Source organism: Panthera leo, chromosome A1, assembly GCF_018350215.1.
Source record: "Panthera leo isolate Ple1 chromosome A1, P.leo_Ple1_pat1.1, whole genome shotgun sequence".
Taxonomy (NCBI): domain Eukaryota; kingdom Metazoa; phylum Chordata; class Mammalia; order Carnivora; family Felidae; genus Panthera; species Panthera leo.
In genome coordinates this window covers 176,717,589-176,736,153 of record NC_056679.1, presented here as the reverse complement: position 1 = coordinate 176,736,153, position 18,565 = coordinate 176,717,589, and the positions used below count along the sequence as shown (strand labels likewise).

General features: G+C 48.7%; 1 protein-coding gene and 1 long non-coding RNA gene across 3 annotated transcripts in view; one reads left to right on the top strand and one right to left on the bottom strand.

Moving 5' to 3' along the window:
- SH3PXD2B (SH3 and PX domains 2B) overlaps positions 1-18,565 on the bottom strand; it is a 101,328-nt gene that overhangs the window by 62,771 nt on the left and 19,992 nt on the right. Inside the window, exons 1-2 of one of the 2 annotated variants that reach the window (XM_042946674.1) lie at positions 13,291-13,323; positions 4,787-4,867 (exon numbers count right to left, since the gene is read on the bottom strand). Coding sequence is in view for 1 of the 2 variants with exons in the window: in XM_042946664.1 (XP_042802598.1) it covers positions 4,787-4,867 (81 nt within the window). In the remaining variant the exon portion in view is untranslated. Of the gene's footprint in view, positions 1-4,786; positions 4,868-13,290; positions 13,324-18,565 lie in introns of those variants that run through there. The other variant, XM_042946664.1, reaches the window with a different exon arrangement.
- LOC122224618 lies at positions 14,316-17,163 on the top strand. The gene is made up of 3 exons (XR_006204867.1): positions 14,316-14,524; positions 15,907-16,099; positions 16,644-17,163. It is a non-coding gene; the product is annotated as an uncharacterized LOC122224618 (long non-coding RNA).

Genomic DNA, 18,565 nt, shown 5'->3' with positions numbered 1-18,565 from the left:
AGGATAGGCCCCGCCCACATCTAGAAGGAGGGCCAAATGGGTCTTTGAAGGCCAGCTACAGGCAGAACTCTGAGGCAAAGCTAACTCTGAAGAGACATGGGTGAAGGCAATTCTGGGCCTCAGGGAGGCCGGGGGGCTCCGTGGTTAGGAGCCCAGGTTTCAGACTCAGTGTGCCGCAGCCTGAATCTTAGCCATGCTGTTTCTGGGCACATGACTCCGCCTCTCTGAGCTTCAGTTTCCCCATCTGTGACATGGGCACGATACCGACTTCGGGCCTGCAAATCAGGACTAAACAAGGCGGCGTAGAAAATGGGCACCTGGCCCATTTCAGTACGTGATTGCTGATACTGTTACTGTGCCACTCAACCCAAATACATTTTCTCTGGGCACTGCCCTCAACCCTGTGGGCATCTTGCTCAGAGGCCAGCTCCCTCCGTCACACTCTGATGGACTCTCCAACGTGGGCCTAGGCTAGGGCAGAAAGGGAGGTTCAGAGAGGCTGAGTGGCCTCCCCAAGGCCACACAGCTGGGAAGACAGAGGACTAGGACCTGACACCAGGTCTGCCCATTCCAAGCCCAGGGCTCTGTTACCTGCACCCTCATGTCAACGAGACTTGTGGCCAGATGTCAGCTAGTAGTGGCAGGCATGACGATCAGGGTCCGGCTCCTCTAAGCGTGAGAGGGTTAGGAAATCACATTGGAAGGTGAATTGTCGTAAACAGGACCTTCTCGCTGGTGACTGTGAGTCTCTCTTCCCACAAAGGAACCTGAGTCATGCTCCTTCTTTCTATTCCAGGCAGCCTCTCTGGAGAGGATTTCCTCTGCCTGAATGTCTCGCCCCGACCAGAAGGAACATTTACTGGTTTTTGTCATCTACAGGCTATTTCTCCCTTTCTGGAAGCAGCTGTCTGATTTCTTCTGGGGACTATTTCTACTCCTTGATTAGTCTACACTCATTCTCCTCCAGTCCCTAGGCTGGCCCGGACTGACCCAGCCGTCGACCCAAGATGAACCAATGAGACTTTTGCTTAAATTGTTGGGGGTATTCTTCTTTTTCTGAAGCCACTGAGCTGACCTGTTGGATACAGCTTGGAGCTGTGGCCACCACTGTATCACACACCATCCTGCTTGGGCATGAAGAAAGCTAAGAAGTGGAGAGAGCCAGGTCCTCGTGGACATTTTTGCTCCTGGATCCAGCCACACCTGCAGCCTAGTACCCTTAGACATCTCAGTTACATTTTGCCGATCAATGCTCTTTTTGAATAATCCATTTTGACTAGGTTTCTGTCATCTGCAACTAAAACAGTTCTGACTAAAACAAGATCTCACAGCCAGTAAGTGGCAGTATTTGGATCAAGGCCCAGGATCTTAACCACTCTATTAAACTGGCATCGTCGCCTCCTCTGATCTTCATGCCAGTTCCTAGCAGCAACCCACGCCCATCAATAATCCCAACAGCTGACATTTGCTCAGGGCTTGACAGCCCAGAGACTGCTCGCACACATCATTACTCTTTTTAAAAAAGCAATTGAGAGATACTTCGTGTGCCATAAAATTCGCCCCTTTAAAGCGTACCATTCAGTGGTGCTTAGTACATTCACAAGGCCGTGCAACCAGGGCCATCATCTAATTCCAGAACATTTCCATCACCCCCCAAAAGATACCCAGTACCCAATAACAGCCTCTCCCCTTTTGCCCCTCCCTCCAGCTCCTGGCAACCACTAATCTGCTTTCTGACTCTACGGATCTGCCTCTTCTGGACACACATCATCACTTTTAACTCCATATAAACTTTGTGAAGTAGCCACTAGAGACAGGGGCACTAGACGGCACAGTGGCAAAGAGTGCGGTATCTGGTGTCGCCCGCCCAGTTTCAAATCTAAGTTTGGACATTCACTAGCTGTGTGACCTTGTGCAAATGACTTAACCTCTCTGAGCCTAGAATTCTTCATCTATGTAATTTAATAAACTTAATATGAGGATTAACTGAGTCATTATATCTAGATGCTTAGCCGTCCGTGCTCCAGAAATGCCAGCTGTTTCTTTTGTCATTACCTTGTTACTGGTGAGGACAATCAGGCACAAAGGGGTTAAGAGGCGTGCCCAAGGCCTCATAGCACAGGTGGCTGGGCCCCAAGTCTCCTGACCAAGTCCTCTGCTTTTTCCATTACGCCACATTGGCCTAGCTGTTTCTCCACGAAAGCTTGGCCCTCTCCATACTCTTTTGTGCCAAGTTACTTTTGACAAAGCCAAGGCTACTCACCAGACAGGAGGAAGGGGAGTGTGGGATCATGAAATCACCTCACTTTAGGGTGTCACGGCCCCACACGGGCCGGCCTCCTTGCCTGCTCCTCGGGAACAGCTGACTTTGGCTGGTGGGATCCCGCCCTGCCCTCTTCCAGCTTCCTCCTCTGGGTTTTGGGGGGTGGCTGTTTCTAGGACAGCAGGACCCTCTGGAATTCTATGACTTTCCCACTCCAGCCACCCATCTGGGCCTCTTTAAGGCTGGCTGAAGCACTGCCTTTGGACTAACAGGGAGGGGAGTCTGAGGCAGCTATTTATGCTATACCAAACCCCCAATTATTGCCAATTATGCTGAGTGGGGAAGAAAACCTCACTTTTAAGTTCTGGTAGAAACAAGAAAGTTGAGTCAGAACAGGAGAGTGGAGGGAGTACAGGCTTTGGGCCAGGGACACTCGTGATCACACTCTGGCTCAGGCATTCCGAAATGATGTCACTTCGGGCAAGTCCCTTCTGAACTGAGACAGCTAATGGCAGCTAATGTGCTTATTGAGCAAGGCGCAGCTCGATTAACCATCACCACGAATGCATGAGGAAAGTTCTTTCATTCTTTAACATGCAGATGGGGAGACTGAGTCTCAGAAGCATACAGAGGTGACACCAAGCTGAGACCTGAAACACGAAGCTGAGACTTAAACCCAGTCTCTCTAACCCCAGAGGTCAAGGTCTAAAGCTGTGGGTATGCCGCCCTGCTGGCTGCAAAACAGCAGCCATGGACATTTCCATATGCCCTTCTCCTCACTCCCGTCTTCATCCAACCTCCTCTTCTAGATGATGCTGGAGCAAACACCCCAACCTCTCTGGCCAAGCTGACAGGCGTGGAGGTACACTTAGGACCCTTGGGACAATCAGATTCTCTCTCTCCTGGAGACTGGACTCAGCACCTAGAAACTCCAGAGGGTTGACAACAGGGAAAAGTGAGGGACTGAGGTGCTGTCTGGGGGATGTGGGCCAATGGGCTAGGGGAGGAAGCCGGTCCAGAGAAGCTAGCAGTTAAACAAAATAGGCTTGATGGGAGACCCTGTGGCCACAATGACAGACGGCTGGGGAGCTGCTGGTCCTCTGAGGGCCAATCAGGTGCTGGTTCTGGGGCCCTGTGGGGCCAGCTTCATTTCCTGCTCTGGGGCTCCATGGGACATACCTGCCTCCTCCCATAAATCTACCCCACTCCTCTCTTCCTGCCTAAGCTGCCCAGTGGCCACTTTGCTCTGTGGATTCCCATAATCCCCGGGACAGCAATCCTGAGTGTCGCCGTTCTCTGTCCCCTCTTATCCTTCATCCTTCTTGGAGGTGTCAGGCAGGCAAGAGGCCTCTGAAAGCAAAATACAGGTGGTCGTCCCTACACAGACCCTCTGTGCGTGAAAAGTCAGTCTAGCAACTTCAATCTCTGAACTGAAGATCTGCTATAATGGATCTGCCTAAGTCACCCCTGCACCTGGCAAAGAGGGTGTGGATCTTGGTCCTTCTCAGACAGGACGATGCCTCCAGCTCATCACATTCAAAGGTGTTGGGCATCATCTTCCCTTCCTTTCCCCCAGGGTTCAGCCCTTTCCTGGCCCCCATGCTGCTCCTGCCAAGTCTGTTTTAGCTAGAGTCTTAGCATCGTTACCATATAGTCTCTTTGTGCACTTCTAGGTCTGCTGTAGACTAGAAGAAAAATATAATTTACATATGGTACTGTTTAATTTTGTTGCATTTTGTCAACACAGAACACCACTAATGAGTTCACTGCATTTTAATAATTAGGTAACAGGAGTCTCGGTTGACATTACACAACGACTCTTGGCAGTTTGTTATGTAGGCGTTTGAGATGGTTTTAGTGATACTGGGGAAACCTGCGAGAAGCACATTATCATCTCCTCTTCCTTTAAAATAATGAAATACAGGTTCTGAAAATTCTTTATTCAACATTTTTAGGAATGGATTAGGTCCATACAACCAAGATGTCGGTGGTTAATATCACCCAAGCTTCTAAAAGAACATGTGGGGTCAAGAGATAGGATGGCGTGCAGGACACTGTGTTTGCTGGGACTTCTGGGAAGTGACCTTTCACTCTTTCCTGCTGAGTATAATCCCAGAGCATTTTGTAACCACGTGGGATCTGAGGATAAAGCCAACACCACTGAAAGTAGGAATGCAGGATGAGAGGAAGGAGCTGGGTGAGGTGGTACCATTGAAAACCCTGGATCAATCTGTGCCTGAAGCCAGGAAGGTTTTTTTCTCCTGGGATATTCAAACGTATGCTCCACAGATTTGCATGTCATTCTTGTATAGGGACCATGTTAATTTCTGTATCCTTCTGACTTCAGTAGCTGTGCTGCTCAAGGGAGCACAATGGACATCATTTTTAAGTCTAGGAAAAAAAAAAAACAAACCACTCTGTGTCCGCTGTGGGGTGAGCATCTAGACCCTGAAGTCAAAATGGAAAGTTAGTCCAATTAAACTTTTCCGACCCTGCAGCCCATTGGAGACTCCAAATCCTTACCTGGAGGTCAAAGAACTTGCTGTAGCGCCGGTAAATGGCCTCTGTGGAGCCACTGGACCACGTGACCCGGATGATATAGACCTATAGAGAGGGACAGAAGAGACAGGCATTAACACCAAGGGATCTCTTCCAACATCCAGATGGCGAACAGACACGTGAAAAGATGCTCAGTGTCACTCCTCATCAGGGAAAATACAAATCAAAACCACAATGAGATACCACCTCACCCTTGTCAGAATGGCTAAAATGAACAACTCAGGCAACAAGAGATGTTGACCAGGATGCGGAGAAAGAGGAAGCCTTTTGCACTGCTGGTGGGAAGGCAAACTGGTGCAGCCACTCTGGAAAACAGTATGGAGGTTCCTCAAAAAATTAAAAATAGAACTACCGTATGACCCAGCAATTGCACTACTAGGCATTTATCCAAAGGATACAGGAGTGCTGATTCAAAGGGGCACATGCACTTCAATGTTTATAGCAATGCTATTGACAATACAAAGTATGGAAAGAGCCCAAATGTCCATCGGCAGATGAATGGATGAAGAAGATGTGGTATATATACATACAATGGAGTATTACTCGGCAATCGAAGAGAATGAAATCTTGCCATTTGCAACTACATGGATGGAACTAGAGGGTATTATGCTAAGTGAAATCAGTCAGAAAAAGACAAATACCATATGATTTCACTCATTTGTGGAATTTAAGACACAAAACAGATGAACATAAGGGAAGGGAAGGAAAAATAATATAAAAACAGGGGCGCCTGGGTGGCTCAGTCGGTTGAGGGTCCGATTTTGGCTCAGGTCATGATCTCACGGTCTGTGGGTTCCAGCCCCGCGTCAGGCTCTGTGCTGACAGCTCGGAGCCTGGAGCCTGCTTCAGATTCTGTGTCTCCCTCTCTCTCTGCCCCTCCCCTGCTCATGCTCTGTCTCTGTCTCTCAAAAATAAATAAATGTTAAAAAAGTTAAATAATGGGGCGCCTGGGTGGCGCAGTCGGTTAAGTGTCCGACTTCAGCCAGGTCACGATCTCGCGGTCCGTGAGTTCGAGCCCCGCGTCAGGCTCCGGGCTGATGGCTCGGAGCCTGGAGCCTGTTTCCGATTCTGTGTCTCCCTCTCTCTCTGCCCCTCCCCCGTTCATGCTCTGTCTCTCTCTGTCCCAAAAATAAATAAAAAACGTTGACAAAAAAAATTTAAAAAAAAAAAAAAAAAGTTAAATAATATAAAAACAGGGAGGGAGATAAACCATAGAGGCTCTTAAATACAGAGAACAAACTCAGGACTGCTGACAGGGTGTTGGGTGGGAAGATGGGCTAAAGGGACAAGGGGCATTAAGGAGGACACTTGTTGGGACGAGCACTGGGTGTGATAGGTGAATGATGAATCACTACATTCTATTCCTGCAGTCATTATTACACTACATGTTAACTAACTTGGATTTAAATGAAAGGAAAGAGTTGGGGGTGGGGGCGGGGAGCTCTTCCATCTCCAGGACTCTGGAGTAAAGCACAGGGCTGTCAGAAAGACCTGGGTTTGAATCTAAGTTCTGCTGCTGACCTGCTGTGTGGCTTTGGAGAAGTTACTTGCTTTCTCTGGGCTTCAGCTTCCTCCTCAACAGTATGGGTATAACTCCCACCTCTGAGAATTATACAAAGGATTAAGTGAAATCAAGAATGGAAAACATTAACACCCTGCTCATCTCAGGAGATAGTGTTATTTTCAGCACTGCAGGGACTTCTTGCTTTCCACTCAATCCAGAGAGCCACAGGGCTGGCTATTTTTCCAGTCATTCTTAACACTTTGCCTTTTGTCAGAAGTCGCACAGACCTATGGCTCTTAGCGCTCTGGTATTTCTCATAAGCTAAGCCTCACACCACTGCCACCAATTAGGGGCCTGGGGCCAAGTCATTTTCTCCCTCCAGGTGTGTTTCCTCATTGGTGAATTGGTCTGACAGCATCTGTTCAGGGTGACAGTGTAAGGATCTCATGCGATCGACGATGGGGGGGCAACCACAGGGCCATGTTTCCATCATTGTCACAAGTCACGGCATATGCAGAAAATAATATATGATGACAAATTTGGGCAAACTGAGGTGGCAGCTGGTCAGAGGCAGTACCTCGTGGCCCCGCACACCACCTGGACAACTAAAAAGGATGTATGTGAAAGCTCTTTGGAAAGGCGGAAATGCTGTATAAACACGATGGGCTCGACGGTGATGGAGGCCATGAGCTGAGGAGTGGCTGGAGGGACAACACATACTAAATGAAAATAACCTGTGGGCAGTGCACGCCTGTTATTTTTTGCCCAGTACTGATTCCCTTTTCTTCCCACCAAAGCTTTTTTGACTTTTCTCCTGGGAACCTGCTTCCCCACCCCAGCACAGTGCCTTAGATACAGAGGTGGGTGCCATTCATGATCCATGGTGATTGGTTGAGAAATGAGCACGTGACCTGTGCTGGGCCAATCAGAGCCAGCAAGAGTCGGCTCTTTTGCTCCAACCCTTAAAAAAGACAAGCTGTCTTTTCTTTGAAGTTGCTAGGCTGTTAGGCAGTAGATCTGGAGCTGTTGCAGGCCATCTCACTACTGCCTGCAAGGATGCCAACATCAGCAGGTTCCTGGGAACACAGTCGAACCGTTAGATCCAGTTCTGCTTGAACCTCAATCTACTCCTGGTCTGTCAAGTTTACTGAGCCGAGAAACCTTGGGCCAAACCTGCCCTCTCGAATTATTTCTGAAGCCAGTTTAAGTTGGGTTTTTGACATAGGTAATCTAGTCCTGACCGAGGCAGGATGGGAGGTAGGAGAGAGCTCTCTGAAGCCTGGAGTCATCACGGTGCACTTTGAACGATGTGGAAACTTTACAAGGAAACTTCCATTCAAAATGGAACAGGGTGGAGAAACCATGGGGGGCTGGAGCCAGGGACCAGTGTGAACACCAGGGTCTCACAGGTAGAAGAAATGAATAATGGAAAGGTAATTCAGGACAAGGTGGGGAAGTGCCCTTGAGTGCCAAGCTAAGTCCACCACGAATGACCTCTCCAAATCCAACATGGATTTTATTTCAAAGAAGCATGATGGAGAGGAAGAAACCTGGGCTCTAGACTCACACAATTTCCTAACCTTGGGGCCACAGCCTCCTTAACTGTAAAATGGGGTCAGTAAGCCCATCTCACACATTGTTACGATGATTATAAGAGGCAAAGCTCTGAGCTCTTTGCCTGGCAGAAAGGAAAAGTTCAAGAAACTTTAGTGCCCTGCACTCTGATTCCCCAGGGCCTGTCCCACCCTGTTCATAAAAACAGGCTATTTCAACATCAGAGATTTGGGCATCCGGGCCCACCCCCCTCCCTTGTTGGTGCTCCCTGGTCCTGGGAACCTCATGGAGCCAAAGAACAGGTCAAGACATCCTTTAGGAGTCACCTCGGAAAGGTGATTTTCTGACAAAAAAGAACTGTCTCCAAAGCCACCCAGAGAGTTGTCAGTTTTATGAAAAAGACATCCATTCTGTTCATCAAGACTCCGGCACAGAGATTCTGAATGGCTCCCATTTGTCATTCATTCATTCATTCATTCACTCTATGACATTTATTAAGTACCTCTTGTGTGCTAGGCACTCTCTGGGTGCTGGGATGTAATGAAGAGCAAGAGCGACCTAGACCTTGCCCTTGGGAAATGGGAAGATGGGCAACAGACCAGCAGACAAGCAAGTACGTATGAATTATAAGTTACAGTCAGTGCTTAGAAAGGACCCAAAGTCTGGTATGATTGTACAATGGGGGAGGCTGGGGTGGATGAGTGTCCCTGGAAGGGAAGACCCACTGGGGCAAGCAGGCTTTGAACGGAGACCTGAGGGACAAGGAGCTGGCAGGGAGAAGAACTGAGAGAAGAGTATTCCAGGCAGAAAGAAAAGGATGAATAAGGATGCGGATGCCGGATGGTTCAGGACATGTCTGAGGTGCAGAAAGGCCGTCATGGCAAGCAGAGCCGGGGGAGGAAGGAGGCTGGGGCTGGGAGGCAAGCACCAGCGGCATTATGAGGGGCTTGCAGGTCACAGGGAGGAGATGGGCTTCTATTCTGTTAAGGGGTTTCAAAGGGTGGGGTGTGTGTGTGTGTGACATGATTAAACGTATGTTTCAAAAAAAGTTTTCCTATGTATCCTTCTGGCTGCTGTGTGAAAAATGGCTTGACAAGGAGGAGGGACACCACTAAGGAGGCTTTTCTGTCACTGAGAGGGACACAGCCAATCCAATGGCCCAACATCCAGATGGGTAAATTGAGGCCCAGAGAATACCATACCAAAAGTCTTGTCACTGGGGGATGCTTAAGCAAAGTCTGGATGACCATGTGTGAAGAATAATACTAATGGGGATTAAAAAACAAGGGAAAAGGGGCGCCTGGGTGGCTCAGTCAGTTAAGCATCCGACTTCAGCTCAGGCCATGATCTCACGGTCCATGAGTTTGAGCACCGCGTCGGGCTCTGTGTTGTCAGCTCAGAGCCTGGAGCCCGCTTCAGATTCTGGGTCTCCCTTTCTCTCTGTCTCTGCCCCACTCACACTCTGTCTCTCGAAAATAAATAAATGTTAAAAAAAAAAATAAAGTGAGTATCGAAATAAAGCTCGTTGAGTAAACTAAAAAAAAAGGGGGGAAAAAAAAGGTTGACCATCAAAGTTTCATTGTTTTCTGAAAACCAGTAAGAAAAACATTCCCATAAATGGAAAAAAATTCTGCTTACACAATTCATTTTCGATCTCTTGTTTATAGTTTTTAAAGTTCTGTACATATGGTACAAGGACTCTGCAGCAGGCCTAATTGGCTTAGTGGAACCAACCTGTGAACACAATTTAATGTCTGCATTTTTAGGCACACATCTAATTTTTAACAAGCATTGCCCCAGTGCAGGGTTTTGGTCTTGCCCAGGGTTTGGGGTGAAAGGGCATACTCACTGGCTTCTAATGCCAGCCCTGTTGCTGGGTGAGACTCACACGCACCAACCTCTCTGGCCGCAGTGTCCTTCTCTCTACTTTCCCTTGAGGATTCACTGTAATCACTAAGGTACATGGGGCTTTGCCCGATGCCTGGCACACAGGACATATGCAAACAGTCTTTCCTGCATAGCAGCTGTCCGACACATTACTGCTTCTCTGGTTCTCCTCTACTCCTCTTGGTAACAGCACCTGATTTCCCTTGGAAGATCACTCCTCTGCCGCCACTGGGTCTTTGTGACAGAGAATGGGTGGGTGTCCCAAACTACTGTCTACCCCTGGCCTCCACAATTCTTCAGGGATGGGCACATGACCCAAGCCAGGCCAATGAGACTCAATTCTGGGACTTTTGATGGCACGATCAGGGAAGAGCCCCTCTTCCCTACTGTGACAGCTAGCTGGGAGAACCATGTGGGAAGCACCTGCCACACAGAAGCAAGCAGCCAAGAGGGACAGAGAGGGCCTGAGTCCTGTGACATCATTTGAACCCCTGGACCCAGTGTCCCGGTCTTTTCATGGACACAAGCCAAAACCTTCCCTTTCTTGTGTAAGCCTGTTATAGTTTGTATTACTTGTAACCAAAGCAATCCTAACATATCTGACCTTGACTTTTAGATTTTTTTTTTTTTAACGTTTATTCCTTTTTTGAGACAGAGAGAGACAGAGCATGAACGGGGGAGGGTCAGAGAGAGAGGGAGACACAAAATCTGAAACAGGCTCCAGGCTCTGAGCTCTCAGCACAGAGCCTGACATGGGGCTTGAACTCACAAACCACGAGATCATGACCTGAGCTGAAGTCGGACGCTTCACCGACTGAGCCACCCAGGCGCCCCAACGACTTTTAGATTATATCCCAAATCCAGTTAACGCTCCGTGGCCTGCCGTTGAAGGAATTAAAAGCTGACTTCTTCATGGCAGCAGTATTCACAACAGCCAAATGAGGAACAAAATGTGTTGTATACATACAGTGGAATATCACTCAGCCTTAAAAAGGGAGGGCATTCTGACACATGCTAATAACATGAATGATCCCTGAAGACATTATGCTAAGTGAAATCAGCCAGCCACAAAAAAACGAATACCGTACGATTCCACTTATAGGAGGTCCCTACAGGAGTCAAATTCATAGAAACAGAAAGTAGAGTGGGGGTCGCCAGGGGATGGGGTGGGGAAATGGGGAGTTAGTGTTCAATGGTGTTAAATACAATATAAGTGTTAATGAAAAAATAAAAGGTCTGGAGACGGATGGTGGTAGCAGTTGCACAACAAAGCGAATGCACCTAATGCCACTGAACGGGACACTTAAAAACGGTTGAGGGGCGCCTCAGTCGGTTAAGCGTCCGACTTCAGCTCAGGTCACGATCTCGCGGTCCGTGAGTTCGAGCCCCGCGTTGGGCTCTGGGCTGATGGCTCAGAGCCTGGAGCCTGCTTCCCATTCTGTGTCTCCCTCTCTCTCTGCCCCGCCCCGTTCATGCTCTCTCTCTGTCTCAAAAATAAATAACCGTTAAAAAAAGAAAAATTAAAACAAAACAAAACAAAAAATGGTTGAAATGGTAAAATGATATGTCATATATATTTTATCACAATTAAAAAAATAATCAAAAAAGGTTTTTTTAATGTTCATTTACCCTTGAGAGAGAGAGAGAGAGAGAGAGACAGAGTGTGAGCGGGGCAGGGACAGAGAGAGAGGGAGGCACAGAATCTGAAACGGCCTCTAGGTCTGAGCTGTCAGCACAGAGCCCGATGCAGGGCTCGAACCCACGAGCTGTGAGATTGCGACCTGAGCCAAAGTCAGACGCTTGACCGACTGAGCCACCCAGGTGCCCCTAAAAAAATAATTTTTAACAAAAGCAGATTTATATAGTCCATGTCACGTTCCTCTGGAAATGACACTGAAATGTTCTCCCTGGTACAGCCTTCAAAACATGTACTGCATATCCAAGAAAGGATTTGTATCCAGAGCATGTTTTTTTTTTTTAAACTCTCAAAACTCAACAGTAAGGAAACAACCAACGTGATCACAAGATGGACAAAAGATTTAAACAGACCCTTCACCACAGAGAATATATGGATGCAAAGACATACATGAGAAGATGCTCGACATCATTAACCATCAGAGAAAGGCACGCCGAAACCATGATGAGATTTCACCACGTACCTATCAGAATGGCTAGAATAAAAATTGCTGACAAAAACAAACAAAAAATTACTGAAAACAAATGCTGACAAAAGTGTGTGGTCACCAGAACTCTCACACATTGGTGGGAAAGCAAGATGGCACAGCCACTCTGGATGGAAGCGGAACCACAGGGTGAAAGGCTGTTGATCAGGGTAGTCAGACGGTGAAAGGATCACCCCACGGATTACTCTCCCAGCAAGGGGACAAATGTACCGTTTCAGTGGAGGTCTGGCAGTCAAACTGGAGCCAGGTGACCAAACCCAGCATTACCAATAGAGGCAAGCAGGCACCGCGCGGCCCCCGAGGTGATGCAACGTGGAATCAAGAAAATCTTCTGTCAAGTACTGTCGCCCAAATGTTTAACCTGAATCTCAAGCCTCTTGACCTAATTTCCAATTTACAGAAAACAAAAGAGGATGGGGAACAAGCTAAATGACACCATGAGGAAACAGTCAAATTCCGAATGTGGGCTATTCTAGAAGTCTGCTAACGGGGCATCGTTCAAATGCTACTTCTTCCGGAAAGCCCTCTCGGACTGCTCCTTCCCCACCAATACTGGGTTGGCTCTCCCTGCTACATGTCTCCTTTGGTACCTGTTTCCCCATCACCGTTTCCTCATGTCAGTTAAGCTTTACTGCAATTGCTAGGTGTCTGCTTTCCCACTAGGTTCTAAGTTTCTTGACAGAAGAGACAATGCCTGTCTTGTTCCCCGGGTGCTGTATGCCCAGCTCTGAGCACAGTGGAAAATCTATGCTTCATGAAAAAATGAGAATGAGATGGAGATGCCAGGTGGTCAAGCTCTCACAGGTGGCAATGCCTGCCCGAGGCAGGCCTGAGGTCTGTGGGAAGGGAGCCTGGTCCAGCCGTGTCTCTCAGATGGTCCCTCAGGCTCGCCTATCCTCTGTGCTCCGTGCCCTGCTTCACAACCCCTCCCACTGACCCGTCTGCCTGGAGCAGAGAGTCTCCCCCAGCAGCCGGGACTCCTTCCCTCTGGGAATGACCACACTGGTGTCTGAGGGCCCCCAAGGGTTTCCTCCTGCTCCCTCCTTGGAGGCCTTAAACTGGAATTAGCCTCCATGGAAACCCCTTCTTATTCAACCTCAGCAGTCAGGCCTGTGTGACTTACAAAGCCCAGACTCCCCAGGCCCGGGTTCCCACCAGGCCCAGAAGTGCTGGGTTTCTTCACTTCCTCTAAGTCAGTACAGAGATGGACTGGTGGAGGGGAGGGCTGTGGGGGCAGGGTATACCATGACCAGGGTGCTTGGGGTAGAGTTGGGCACATGGCTGGGCCGTGGTGTCTCCCAAATTCCCCAGAGCCCACAGGTTAGGATAACATGTCTCACATTTTCCTAGCCAGCAACGGAGGCACACAAGTGCAGTGACCTGCCTGAGGTCACGAGCTCTGCAGTTCAAAATGAGGACTCTGATCCAGGTTGCCTCTAACCCCGATGGCCTTGCTGCACCAGGGAATCAGGCCTCCACCCCGGCAGCTGGACTGCAGCTGGACTGTGGGCCTACAGGAAGATGCATGCTGGTTCTTCTGTTTTTGAGAGCCCACCAGGAGGCTGTGGGATTCAGGAGTTAAGATGGCCCTGATTCACCTCTGCTTTCAACTACTCAACTAGCTGCGTGGTCTTGGGAAAGTGGTTTGAACTCTCTGTGACTCAGCTTCCTGTCTGGAAGAAATGAGGATCACAATAGTTGCAACCTCAGAGTTGGGGTGATGATGACACGAGAATGTGCACACAGAGTGCCTAGCATGGTGCCTGCACGCGGTAAATGGTTGGTGTAGAGAAGGTACCATTGCCCTCAGCATGCTGAGCTAAACCCAGGGACACAAAGCTGAGGGAGACCTGGTCTCTGCTCACTGCCTCTACAGATGCACCTCCCACAACCCGCCCACCTGCCCCCATCTCTCCACCCCCTCCAGGGCCCTGCCTCTTCTACCATCTTCTCCAGGCCCCATGAGGGTCAGAAGGACTGGCCCCTGCGTGGCCTGGGAACACAGGCCCAGCTCACCTGAGCCAGGGCACACATCTTCTAGCTGTCAGATGAGTCAGGGCCCTGTCCCCTCCCCGTGAATGTCTGCGGGGAAGGCCCCCGCCACCTCCTACCCCCACTCTGAGCCTCAGCCTCAGTGGAGGGGAGTTCTGTGTCTGGCCCAAATGCAGGGTCATCACATACCTGTGAGCCTGCCTGGTGCCAGGCTTTACCCACGCTGGCCTTTCCTCCTCTACCAAGGGGTGAAGACTATTCCAGGAGTCCTAGGTCAGTCTGACCTTGCCAGGAGGTACCTCACAAAGGATGAAGAACCCCATCTGCTCATGGATGGTGTTGGGTGTGGCCTTGGCCACAGGGACCCCTGGATTCTGAGGACTACTCTGTTCTGAGGCTTCTAGAAGCTACTTTTCTCAACTTAGACTGCTCTCAGAAGACAGAAAAAAAAAAAGCCCTCTGGTAGATGCTGAGAGTCCTTCTTGGACCCCCCACTTGAGAAGCACCACCTGTCCTGCCGGTCTCATGGCCACAACTGACCACAACTGATCCAGGGCGGGCCAATCAGCTTCTCTCTCTCAGGTATCTAGAATCAGACCACATGTCAGCTCCAGCCAGGGGGTTGGCTGCAGCCTGAGCACCTCCACACTTTATGAGGGCGCTCAGTGTGCAGAAAGGGACAAATGAAGGAAAGGCACAGAAAGGAGAGAGAGGGAGAGCCCTGCTAGGCTCCTGCCAGTGCTTCAGTTCCTGCTTCCAGGGCCCGCCTGCCCACCCATGGCTTCTATGACGCACGACAGGGGCCTGGGCCTTCCAGTTAATTCCCCTTTTGGCGAGAAGAGAGTTTTTATGCAACGAAAAGAATTCTATGATGTACAGAAGAAAGTTCAGGCACTATCTTAGGTAAAAAGAACAGGCTAAAAAAATGTAATCTCCATCTTGAAAAAGTTATATGTACTGTATATAAACATATGTGTGTGCATGCATATACATCATTTGCGGTAGTTATGTTCTATAAAGTCTTTTGTGAACACTGATTTAGCAAATACTGAACCACTGCTCCTGGGGAACTACAAGATTAGGATCCTGAAGGTTCTGGTTCCAACGTTTTCATTAACCAGTCAGTATATAGCCTGGCTGTTTCTGTGTAAAGACACCTTATTTAATGTATATTATAAATTCATTAATACCGAACTCTGGGCCAGTGATACTATATCTCATGCCTAAATGAAGCTTATCTAACACGTGTATTTTCTCTGCTATGACACATCACAGCCCTTCTGAGCTTAGGAACGCTAGACGGCACTTTAGCACTATGGGGTCATTTTAAAATGTGAAATAACTGGGCGCCTGGGTGGCTCAGTTGGTTAAATGTCTGACGTCAGCTCAGGTCATGATCTCACAGCTTGTGGGTTCGAGTCCTGTGTCAGGCTCTGTGGTGACAGCTCGGAGCCTGGAGCCTACTTCAGACTCTGGGTCTCCCTCGCTCTCTGCCCCTCCCCCGCTTGCACTCTCTTTCTGTCTCTCAAAAATAAACATTAAAAAAAAAAGGTGAAATAATCAACAAAAGTACAAAAAAAAATGGCACTAAAGAGATTATGAAAAAGACACTTGTTTAGCGTATAAGGGCTGAAACCAGAGGGCAGAATGTCGTCCTGTCTAACCTCAGCTGGGAACACGCACACTGTGTGTTTTTGCTGCTGTGCACATGCCCATCGTCTGCAAGCGACCACAAAACTGTGGTACGTTTTGATGCTGGATTACGAATCAATTTTACCAAGTAGGCAAATTCCCAAGTATGGAATTTACAAATACTGCAGATTGACTGTAGGGCATATAAATGTGTGTGTGTTATGTGTATAAGCCAGTGAGATACATATATCATATATATGGTTTGCTTGGGTTGGCAGGAATATGTAGGACTTTTTTTTATTCTGTTCTTGAAGTTTTCTCATATTTTTCAGATTTTCTTTTATAATCAGAAAAAAGGATGCCACTATTCTAGGAAGACAGAAGGGTCTGTGGCCCACTTTCTTGCCTTGCGTCCCAGGACAGCATCTTCTCTCACTACCCTGGCTCAGTCCTGGGGCCATCCCTCTGGAATATCCTTCCACATCACAGAGCACCTACCGGGTGCTAGCACAGCCGATGGCACAGGTGAGAGTGTGGGGTGGGAGGAAGTTGGGAGTTGGCAGAGGGGGCCTTTGTCCTGACCTTACCATGAGTTGGGTTAAGTCCTCAGCCTCTTTGAGCCTCTTTGTTCTTTGAAAAATGGGGATAAAAATCCAACCTTATGGCATTGTAAGATCAAATGGGTTTTTTGTTTTTGTTTTTTTTTTCTAAGCTCCAGAAATGGAACCCGTGTTGGTTGGAATCTCAGCTTATGGCTGGGACACCAGGGAGGGTATTCAATGTGTGCTCCCTAAGCCCTCTGCCCTCACCTCACCTGGCAGGTCCAGCCCTGGTCCAAGGGGGTGAGGGCTCCCAGTGCCTGGAGGGCCCCCATTAAGCATGCAGGAATTTAGACCCCATTTCCAAGAGACAACAGCCAAGGGGCCAATCTGTCCATGAATAAAGATTTAAATCAGAACAAAGCTTAGAGGCCCCTGAAACACTCCAGGAGCAGTGGCTGGTCTGAAACAAGCCAAGCACCTGGGTAGCTCCCAGCAGCCTAGTTAACTGTCACCCCCATCCCCCGCAGACCCACCGGCCATGGCTGCAGCTTTTGGAAAGGCCCCAGTACTACGGCCCCAGGGCAGCATGATATGAAGCAGCTGTCCCCCTGCCTCAGGAGTGCTCTGATCTCAGACGCTTGCTTTCATCATATGAACTCTCGAAAACATGAGAAGGTGTTTCTGCCCTGTGCATAAAATCTCTGAGACCCGGGGGAACACCCTCCAACATCATATTTGCATATATATTCCGTGGGGTTTTTAGGGTTGACAAAGAACCCAGCTTAAAGTCCCAGCTGATACTATTAGAAGGGGTGGGGCTGCTGCACGAGTCATGGCCAAGTGATTACATTTTGATCTGGATTGGAGTGGCCAGAGCTTTGATTTGGTGGGGTGGGGAGGGTCTGGTCCAAGGGCTTTCCAAAGTGACGGTCTTTCCTAAGATCACTGTGTCTCAAGGTCCACAGGAGCTCAGGGCACACGAGAGGGTACTAGCTGATACGGGATCTCAGCACTAAGCTGCAGGGAATCCCACAGAGGGAAAATTAGTCTCTGACATTCCCCTCCCTTCAAAAGGCTGGCAATAATGGCTTTTTAACACTTTCTCCAACATTTGCTGGTCTCTTCTTAGAAAAGAAGGGACAACTCAGGGCAGGCAACACTAGCCAGGAACAACTTGAACACACGGCTTTTTCCTTTTCCTTTTTATTTAGTTTCCTTCTATTTCTAGCAAGTGCTAGTTTTCCATTTATGGTAGACAGTGAAAGCCTCACCTTTAAAAATAATTTAAGTAAAAAAATGGAGTCAATCTGAAGAATACTGAATTAAGAATATGTAGCACAGGGGTTTGTGGATATGTCAGACACTGTGACGGGGCCAGAAGGAGGCTCGAGAATGAGGGCAGTACTGTTTCAGTGGAACCCACTGCCATTCTCACTTGGTTTGGAGTTCCGTTGTTTACAGGCCAATGAGCCCACAACATTTCTTAAGTTGGAAGCCCTCTTCTGGCTCTACAGTGCTGGTGGGCAGTCTGGAATGACCTGGGAGATGGAAAAAAAAATATCTAAAGAGAGGGCACCAGTGGTGCGGAAGGGACTGAGGCTGTTTTCCTGCAGAGGCTGTAAGAAAGGCACATCAGCAAGACAGAGTTCTGTGATCCATTAACAATGTCTGCCACGGGCACGGGGATTGTAGGATGTGTGCTGCATACTCAGCATCCCTAATCTGGATCAACCCCTCCATTTTACAAATGAAGATACGGATGGGCCAAGAGGTGCAGCAACCTGCCAGCTGTGGACTCTTTCACTTCCACGAGAGTGTCCAAATTTCTATACAGGATCCTCTTGCCCTGGCTCAGGCCTCCTGCACAATGACTGGTCTGGAGAACTTTAGGAGTGATTAAGCCAGTGGCCAAATTGGCCTGTAAGGAGCCCCAGGATCCTGGGGAGGTGGCTGGGTCTCTCTACCTTGGTTTCCACTAGGCAGCACCACTTTAGCTCTTGTATATATGAAGAAGGATGTAACCCAGCAGCCTACAGGCCCGACTGCCAGACCTTGTGGGTCCACAAGGCAATCATCAGTAAAGGTTCTGATAGGGCCTGGCCTCTTCCACTGCCCACAGTCCTCACTGCCAACAGCAGGGGGTTCCAAGACTTCAAAATACTTGAAAATCCTGTTCTAGACCATCCCTTATTTTATTTTTTATTTTTTAAATTAATTTATTTATTTTGAGAGAGAGAGCGCGAGAATGTGCATGTGAGCAGGGGCGGGCAGAGACAGAGGGAGAGAATCTGCACTGATAGCACAGAGCCTGATGTGAGGCTTGATCCCTCCCATGAACCGTGAGATCCTGACCTGAGCCGAAATCAAGATTTGGACGCTTAACCAAATGCGCCACTCGGGCACCCCAGACCATCCCTTATTTTACAGTTGGGGTTATGAGGCCACAGAG